General features: G+C 34.9%; 1 protein-coding gene across 1 annotated transcript; it reads right to left on the bottom strand.

Annotated features, from left to right (window-relative positions):
- Positions 1 to 3,426: 3,426 nt before the first annotated feature.
- LOC111050761 lies at positions 3,427 to 8,945 on the bottom strand. Its single transcript, XM_022337116.2, has 2 exons — positions 8,915 to 8,945; positions 3,427 to 3,729 (listed from the first exon to the last, which is right to left on the bottom strand). Exons 1-2 carry the CDS (start codon positions 8,924 to 8,926, stop codon positions 3,427 to 3,429), a joined length of 315 nt encoding a protein of 104 aa, XP_022192808.2. The 5' UTR covers positions 8,927 to 8,945.
- Between the last annotated feature and the right edge of the window lie 1,599 nt (positions 8,946 to 10,544).

Genomic DNA, 10,544 nt, shown 5'->3' with positions numbered 1-10,544 from the left:
TAATGTCATGTTTGCTGCCCTCTTTGAAAAGTGGAAGTACCTTGGCAATCTTCAAAATTTTGGGAAATACCCCGCTCTCGAACATGGAGTTGATAATGCAAACAAGCGGCTGGGCAATCGCCTCACAACAGATCTTTAATACCTACACCGGATGTCATCATGTCCTGTGCTACTTTTTGGCTTGAAGTTATTGATTATGCGTGAGATTTCCTCTTCATTTGTAGGTGTTAGAATAAAGTGATCAGGCGGCAAAATATGGGAGCTAGGAACGCTATCAGGAGTTCTATTAGATAAATGTTGTGTTTTTTTCATTTTCTTATTTATTCTTTGAGCAGTAGTCGCAAAGAAGCTATTGAATTCAGCTGCAATTTCCTCTTGGTTAGTCATAAGTACGTTCTCAATATCAAGCGCTAAAAATTCAATTTTCTTTCCAGTACATTTACCTCTAAATTGATTAATTAAATTCCAACTTGTTCTAGATTTATTTGATGAATTTTTTATCATATCTCCATAGTAACGTTTTTTAGCTTCAGTTACTAACTGATCGTAATACATTTTTATGTTTTTAATGAGGGATAAATTGAAATTGGGAATAGAATGCGCATTTCCCGTTGCAAATTTAAGCAATAGTCTAATTTGCTTAATTTCTTGTGTTATCCAATGAGCACTACGCGACTTCCTAACTGAGGGTAGAGCTTTGGTCATGACAGGGCAATGAATATTGTAGTAGTGGAGGAAGGTGCAATGGAATAACCCGTATTTTCTGTTTGTGTCCTTTTCTCGGTAATGAAATTCCAATTTATTCCAGACAAAACCGCTCTCAAATTGGCCAGATTATGAACACTACAATTACGGAAGGTGGTGCGTGTAACATTCTTTGGTTGGTCCATACGAAAACCCTTTGTTAGATGCAATTCAATGGACTGGGCTGTATGATCAGAAAGCCAAGAATCTATGACGTTAATATTCTTATGCATTAATGTAGAGCTGGTGATTATATTATCTATAGCCGTTTTACTGGTTACTGTTATCCTAGTGGGAACTCTGACGTTATATTCCAAATTGAATTGATCCAAAATATTCAAAAAAGTTCTACGTTGCAAAGAGTCAACCAAAAAATCAACATTAAAATCTCCTGCACATATTAATTTAGTTCCAATATTGTTCGACAGATATTCTAAAACATTTATAAAATTGTTAAAAAACAAATGTATGCTACCATTAGGAGGCCGATAAACACCTAGGAGCACGTATGATTCCTTATTTATATTGAATTTACAACATGCTAGTTCGATGCAACCCTCCTCACAGAGATCACTCACATTTAGTTCAGAAATATTTCGGAGCTGTTTATTGCAGATTATTTTGTGAAAAATTGCAACACCACCCATGCTCTTATTAACTCTACAATAACAATCAATGAGATGCATATACTCTATATTGATACAACCCAGTTCATTATTTTTTAGGCCATGCTCAGTCAGTATGAGAAAGTCTGGTTTTTCCAAGTCAATGAATATTTCCAATCTATCTATTTTATTGCTCAACGAACGTATGTTTTGGTGGACAACCTTGACTATCAGAGAAGCTGACTTTGATTTAGACCGAAATTGATTGTTGCAAGTACTACCAATTGGAAAATCAGAGAGGTTATACGTAGGCCTATTAGTTGTAAAGCTGACCGAATTATTATATTTTTCAGTCTGACAAGATATGGCATAATCATCCCTATAATTCATGTTAACTGTTTTATTTATATTATTCTCTATTAATTGAGCTCTTTGGTCCTGCCTAACTAATCGTTTAATTTCTTGCTTTCCACAAGCAGGACCGTAATCTAGTTTCCCATAAAGCTATGAAATCCTAAACTTATGGCTGCGTCATTATCATGTGTTCCGTTAATAACATTTTTTATTTTTTCTGCGACTGCAATCTTCCCTTTTCTATTTAAATGCAGCCCATGCCTTGTGAACTTGTCTCTCTCAAGGTCAGTGATATCAATAATTCGTACATGATTAATTTTGTCACAAAATCTTTTTATTTTACCATTGATTTTTCGTATCTCGCGGTTCACACAGGACCAGTCAGGAAGATCATATCGGATAGGTATGGTGGTAACAAGGACATTTGTGAAATTCATCACAAGAAGAAGAGGCAGTAAACCTTTTAGAAAGACTGAAGACTGATTGCAATATACATCATTGGCCCCTCCCATAATAATTACATGATCGCTTTTGGAGAGATCCTTACTATCACTCATGATGTTAGTTGCAATCGAATTGAATTTCGCCCCTGGTTTAACTAATCCACTGACTGAATGCTTGAAATCAGATTCAAAGCAATTAACAATGTCACGGCCATGGCTACTCCCAAAAATTTTCACTACTCCCTTGGTACGTTTTCTCCTATCCGCCCTCACATTACTCTGATCAATTTCATAATTATTTGCGTGATTTGAGGTAATCTCAGAAGTGGAACAATTAGCCACATCAATCGTTGATCTGTGTGATGATACATGCGACTCAACGTATGTATCTGACTTGGGTTTTAGAAATTTACATACGTTACTAAGCAATCTCCATCTATACCCAAAAGCATCAAAATGAGAATTTCCCAATAGGCTCTCCTTAAAACATTTTGTCCTATTTATTCTACGAAATTTAAATACCTCTTCTATGAAATACAAAGCGAATATCCCACAGTCAAAATTGTTAGTTTGTTGAATACAGGGCAGTTTAATCAGTTCATTAGTATTGAATATAGAGCTCAATTTTCCAATCAATGCTGTGGAAATCCTATCATTATAACTACCCATTGAGTCTAGACTATAAAAACGTTTTTGGGCATTGTCATATAGTAATATGCTCCAATGTGAGCCTGACCATCCGTTATTAGATCCTGCTTGAAGACTATCATTTACGATAAAAACAATAACATTATTCTGATCAACTATTCTATTCAGAAACGATAAATCCGCTCCTTCATCGTTAATAATCATTGTTGTAACTGCCGGTAAGACTATGTAATTGCCTGGGAAAGATTCAGTAAGGTAATTACAAAAACAATCTATATCAGCATCAGCAAGGAGCTCTGATCTGAGAAAGGCGCTTAATCGGTCGATGAGGGCGCTGCCATGCGACGTTGGAGAAACATTTTCCTCGTTCTTCTGCACTTGCGACTCGGACGATGACATTTCCATGAGACGGATGTCCAGCTCCATTGAACGATTTATAGCGGCGCTCCACTGCTCCTCAAGTACTTCCATCCGCGCTCTCAATCGCTCGTTCTCCCGTTCAAGATCTGCCTGCTTGGAATGATCGTGTGTGTCTGGTGCTGAAGTCAGTAACACATTATCTTCGTTGTCCTCCACCGAGTCATGCGAGTGCGACCCCGAAACATCCCGCACAATAGACAAATCGTTGTTTGTTATGAGTGAGGCTGAACGGGAGGGACGCCATGGAGGTTGGATGGGATAGCTGAATGTTGGTTGACGTTTGCTGTCTGGTGGTTTGAGAAATAGTTTGGAAGATGTTGCTGTTGTTGTTGTTGATTAACGGCTGCTGTTGTTGGGATGTTCTGAGACTCAGTTGACTGTTGACCTGTGACAGTTGTTGTGGCCACTCGAGTTTTGCTTGCCCCGTTGTTGGTGATAGCTTGATGCTGTGGTCTGGAGAAGAAAGCTGAGGAAAGCTCAACTGAATAAAAAAACCAGGCCAAGTAGAATATAATCTGGAAATGATAGAGACACAATTTAAACACGACATGTATGTATATATTACAGTAGATGACTATTTTTTACTTCATTTATCATTATATTATATCAATATAATTCACTTTTTTCTATGTATTTAAACACGACATGCAGTCAATTATTAAGTAAATAATTAAAAACTTTTACTTACTGACTGAAGTACTTTCGTTGTCAGTCTGTTGGAAATGACCGTTAGACGATTGAAAGTACTTCAATCAGTATGTAAAAGTTTTCAATTATTAACTTAATAATTGACTGCATATCGTGTTTAAATACATAGAAAAAAGTGTGTTAATACATCGCAGCTCGGAATGGATCAAGAAACCATCACCTTCAATATAATTGATAATATATCATATCACATCAGCTATAATCATTGTACATTATGAGATAAATAAATAGTTCAATGTTCACCTTATAGGACACTCATTCAATCTAATGGGCCATTAAACATTTATTGATTATATTCAATGATTCATAAATATATTTAATAATTAATGATTAAATGATTAATGATTTTATTATAATGATTAATGATCAAACCACTAGAATAACTAAGATTGGTCTATAAAATCGGCACTTTATAGGACACTCATTCAATCTGATGAGCCATTAAACATTTATTGAATATATTCAATGATTCATTGGATTTGATGAGTGTTCTAGAAACCGTACCTAAAAGTATTCGTGCAGGATCGCATGATCATTGATATTCTCAGGATATCCATATTTTCATGAAACGAGATATGGTCTAGTTTCAGGATAAGAGATTTGAAAATCGCTCTCATTATATATCTTCAATATATTAAAATCGTTTACACAATCAAATAATTGATTGTAAAATAGGCTACGCGTATTTCCGGTTCTTTGATTTCAAATTGCATTTCGAAATAATAATAGAATTGAGTCCCTCAATTTTCAGAATATAGTTATAAATAATTTATTTATCAACAAGTACTCTTTGTGAAAATGTCTCGTACAGTGTAATCATATTAATAATTATTATTGAATTGTATTGAATCCAATATAATAATTAAAACATTCTGTTTTTGTGGGACGCTTTTTGAGTAATGATTATTAAAATATCATCCAGAGACCTGGCTGGCTAAGTAATATGACTAAAATAGAGTCGGCTGTCATTTTCATAGAATTCAATATATTCAATATATATCAAATATATATTCAATATATTAATATTCAACTCCTGAAACCGTCAACCGTGAATCATCGTTAAACATTTCCCATTGAATTTTGATACAATTATTTGTAGTCCTTTGCTTCAGGCATTATAAATAAAGCCACTAAGCCATTAATTATAGAATTGACGAGCAACTCTATCTCACATACTTCCTATTTCAGGTTATTGTTTTCATGTAAAACTTATAGGCGCTGTAATAAATATGATGAGAATATTTCATCAGCGGAATGGTTTTGAAGGATATCATTGGATATCAGGCCAATAATTCAACCCAAGCCGGGCCCCAGTTTTGCTTCTATTTTGCTGATTGGCTGATGGGAAAATTAAGCCTATAGTGTATAGTGAACAAATCTCTCAGTCAGATTACTGTGTATTTTCAGTTATGATTTGGAATTGAAACGGTAATGTCAGTAAACAAACAACTGTAGCTCTGCTCTCAGTGAACATGATCACAAGCAAATATTATGATAAATATCAATTTGATTTATTTGGTAGCAATTTTATGAATATCATTCTTCGAAATGTGTAACAGGCAGTCGCTTGAAACATTCTGTATTCATGGGCAAGGTTTTCTACTTTTGAGAAAATAATTCAATTTTTTATTCTATTTTAGGATTTCTCTAGCCAGGGGGCTGGAGTATATTGTATATTTGTAATTTAAAAATCATCAAGCTCTTGGCTTTGCAGAGATCTTGTTCTAATCTTATTGACTGGAATGAAAATATCGCTCCCTACAAGTACAGATTTTTGTTAAAAATTTGATTATCCAAGAGAATTCATTCAAAAGATTATGGGGAAACGTGAAGGAAAAGTGGAATAACGCCCATAACGTCATTAAAGTGATTCGATGATATCTCGCGAACTTACTAATACAAGACTTCCATTGTATGAAGTCTGGGGTATTTCAAGTTTGGTCGCTCTTTTGAACAACTTCGTGGGAAACGCATTCAAAATTCAGAGATAAGCAGGAACATTCACATAACTGGTCTAACACTAAAGCCATCGTATTACATTGTTTCTAAACCTTGGTTGCATCTGAGTATAAAATTTAAAATTTCTGACAATCAGTTATTGAAAGAACTTCAAAACATAGAGAAACGCTGAATTTTTATTCATTTTAGCGCAATTTTCAAGCTCATCCAACGCTAGCACATCTTGACCTCAAGCTGTAAACCAAATTTGAGCTTGCTCCATCAACAATTGTTTCACGAAAAAGCTGACAAAACGTGGAAAGACGCAGAAAATCGCCAATTCTGGTCGCATCCAATTTTGAAAGTTTTCAGTTGTGTATGTGTGGGTGATTGAGTGAATCAGGGGTTGGTTTTCCACTTTTAGATTTTTGTAATAGAACGCAATTTTCACGAGAATCGACAACAGTGGAGAGAACGTGTTGAGAGAATGGAAAACGAAAGAAGCTGTCATTGCTCACAAGCCAGAAGGGAGGAGAAGTATTGGTAGACTAAGAAGAAGGTGGGAGAATGTTTGAAGGCGGAACAGGTAAGCCTACCTCTGTAAGAAGACGACAACGAAGAGAACGCAATTTTTAATTCAAATTCAAATTCATTTATTTGCCATAAAATAATACAGATTGATAAAATAAATATTCTAACTTACAAAATGGCACTACCGGCAAAGAAAACTTGTGCGCCGGCAGTGAGTTCGAACAACTAGGTACAGCAAACATGTCAATAGAAAGAAAAGAGCTTATTCAAACCACTAGAATAACTAAGATTGGTCTATAAATAGTATGGTTAAGTAGGATGAGTCTTTGAATACGAGTTTAATCGGCTTTATAATACAAGAAGAGCGTATTTTAATGTGGAAGCTTTGTGCGTGGGTTCATAAAAGACACCACTAGAATCCACAGAAAAGCTCAACTGAGTTTTGTAAAGCTCTCAATTGGTGCAGCTCTGAAGTTGAGGAGAGTTTAAAGTTCTGCTGTTAGATGGTGATAATGCAGTTTTCATGTAGGAGGGAATTTCCAAAAAGGGACAATAGATCCATGAAACAAATTTCAGAAAATTTTGATGATCAAATAATTTCTGTGGATGAATGGTTTGTATTTTATTGAAAATACCTCTTTAATTTTCTATGATGAGTCTGAATATTTTTAAAATAATTCTAGAAACCTTTCGTTATCGAGTTGGAAATGATAATCAGCTTAACGATTCTCTTCCATACTCATCAATATTGATGCTGGAACCTTGATTCCTCCACTTATGTTAGAATGTAACATGGTGTTCATATATTGTACACCTTACCGATAAAACCCCAATTTACTATTAATTTCGAGTTTGATTTACATACCATTCGGTTTGAGGTTCAGATATAAATATGATGCATACGTACGTATTCGAAAATTGTTCGAAAAAACAATAGAATGAAGATAAAACAATTAAATAAAGATTTATATCGATTTTAGATATATCTATTTAATACCATTTAATACATTTCACGATTCAACTTCATAATTTATTATAGTAATTTTGTAGAGAATCTACTGGTTTGTTACTTCGTGAGTCTTAGTGAATAATATTTCTAACGTCGGAAGCAGTTGAAACTTTACCATGCTTCAGTTTCAACAAACAGTCTCATTGGACAATGACGTGCATGCGACGCTCTCAATCTGCTTGCTTCCTATTGGTAGTGAGTTGTGAAAGTAAAATGTCGACCAATCTACCGATTGACCAATCAGATAGCTCCTTGGTTTTGGAAGGGTTTACTACTAGGCCAGCTACTCCTACACCAATTTCATGTTATTGCCCTGAATAGTGTAGGCCTACTGAACGATGAGAATGCAATGGGCCCGTTCTGTGTACATGGAATGTGGTAAATTGTCCTATTCACAATTTACCAAGTAAAAAGTTCCACGTTCCATGGGAGGAATTTTGACAGATTCTGTTCCAGCTCCAACTTTCTGCCCCACAGTCAAAGTGTGGTAAATTGTCCGACCTGGTACAGTTCCAACAGGTTCCAACTATCTGAGCTTTCATTGGTCGATCATTGTAGTCTGCTTGCTTCTCTGCGCATGCGCTGATAGTTTTTCTCGATAGAAAATTTGAGAGTAATGGAATAAAAGAAATTTACACTTTTCTAGACGGTAGGTTTGTAAAACAGCCTTTCTTCATCCACGCAGCTAGTAAACAACACATTTTAGTATAAATCAACTTTATATGTGCGCGCCAAAAGCTTGAACCAACGATTTTGAAATGGCGTTACAAGGGAAAAATCACTACCGTACCTTTCCTTAAAGTGTTGAATCAAGTTGAAAGTTATACTGCTATTGGACGCAAGATAAATAACTTACTAAATCAAGAAAGGACTAAAGATATGATAATCTTTCAAAGCCATATATATTTTAGCCATAATAGGGATGGGCCAAGTCCTCAGACTTAAGAACTGAAGATGAGATGATATTCATCTTTGAAGATTTTTTTCTGAACCTAGTTTGGATAATAAGACTAATCTCTCAGATGGATGATTGAGAGAATTAATTGAAAGGGACCTATAATCGTTAAGCCTCAGAAAAATATATTCAATTATCTTTGACTTTATTTATGAATAGAGGTCCTCTGTACAATGTACTTTTCTTTTAAAAATACATCTTCCGGAAGAACTCATTACGGGGATCAATAAGTCACCAACTAAAGGTAGGCGCACACATATCGTCATCGGACGGACGGCACGCATCGGACGATTATATTTGATGCATTGTTTTCAATTGGAGTGCGGATACCTATACGGATGCGGATATGTATGCGCACTCCAATTGAAAACAATGTATCAAATATAATAATCCGATGCGTGCCGTCCGTCCGATGACCATCTGTGTGCGTCTACCTTTATAATCAATCAGTTATTAACAGATCATCGAGCATTATTAATAAGTATAGTAACTTATACGAAAGTTTGAATATTAAAAAATCTCAGAATTAATACAATAGTGAATCATTCATTGTTCTTACCTTGCTCCACATCTTGGCATAGAGTGAAATTAACATTAAAGTTAATTTCATACTTTTGTTGTATTTATAGAAAGTTGTTCGGAACTGCATGAAGGGAGGAGTGGGGGCATGCAAGTTCATGTATGAGAGAGATAGAGAAAGAGAGAGCGAGTGAGAGAGAGATAGTATAAGAGAGAAGCTCCGCATCAAACACCGCAAACCACAGCTGAATACCAGGAGAGTATAAATTACTCACTGCGTTGCAAAATTGCATTTCTTGTGCCCGTGTCAGAACTCATAGTTTTAGTTGGAGTTGAATAGGGCAACCTACACTTCTTGCCAATTATGTAAATTCTTACAAATTCTAGTCATGTAACTTGAAAATCTATTCAATAATATTTTCTGGAATCATAGTAGGTATTATCATATTACAGTTACAAACCCAGAACTGATATTCCTGACCCTCTGGAACAACATGATCGGAGGAGAATTCAATAAGAACATATTATGATTGTAGACTGAAAAGTTGGAATTAATTGGGAGCGCTTTCATGGTTCTAAAGGTACCTACGAACCATGGAATTATAATAATAATTATATGAAACAAAATGAGGCGGAGGAACAATTTTGGACTAAGCCTGTTGGTACTTCCCAAATCATTTCAAATTCAATCAAATTAATAGTGTATTATTGAGTCAATAAACCAATGGATATCGTCCAAACATTCCATTAATCGGTCAATATTAGGCTCATACTGAGCCAAATTGCATGTTTGCATGCATCATCAGTATCTGATGGAAATATTGTGGGTGTATAGTACCAAAATACAATGCAAATATTGGCTTATTCTACGTAATATTTACTTATGGTATGATCAATCCTGGGGTTAAACTCATAAATGCACCATCTCAGTTTAAACAGATATCAGCTCATCGTTTAAACACGGAATGAGACTCATCATAATAAATAGAATACATGTAATATTGTTAATTGGCGTTCAACGTATATTGCGCATATGCCTTTTCATATCTGTGATATTTTGTTGACTTCAAGTGAAATAGTCTACTCACTGTCCTTGTTATTCTAGACAGAAATTAAACAAGTAAAGCTGGGGTTTCGTTTGTGCGTAAATGCCGTCGTCGACCACGACAGGATGAGGATCACAGATTGGGTAGATTTCAATTTGTCTAAATAACCTAAAAGATTATATTCAATTATGTTTTAATGGGTGAGGTTTTGTTTATACTTTAAAATGGCAATATGATGATGTTATTAGAAATGTTTGATTCTTGAATAATAAACACAAATAATGCAAATTTATTTGATCAGCATTTTTAGCACACTTGAAATTTGGACAATATGAATGTCAACAATGCTTGTCGTCGTCGACTGAGGAGATTATCGCACAAACGAAAATGCACCTTAAAGTAATTTAACTGGAATCAATTCCAGTGCATGCTGTAGCCTGATATTGTTCATTGCTTAGTTAAAGAAATCATCACTCAATGTATAGTTCAGATGTAAACTTGAGCTTCTAATATTAATAAGAAGAGCAAATGTTCTCTCAAATTCAGTCATAATTTTGGTCGATCATTATTGTAGATAAAATTTGCACGGAAATTATCCATCTCTAAACAATAATAATAGTATTA

This window comes from Nilaparvata lugens, chromosome 4 (assembly GCF_014356525.2).
Source record: "Nilaparvata lugens isolate BPH chromosome 4, ASM1435652v1, whole genome shotgun sequence".
Classification (NCBI taxonomy): Eukaryota; Metazoa; Arthropoda; class Insecta; order Hemiptera; family Delphacidae; genus Nilaparvata; species Nilaparvata lugens.
This window is presented reverse-complemented; position numbering and strand designations above follow the sequence as displayed.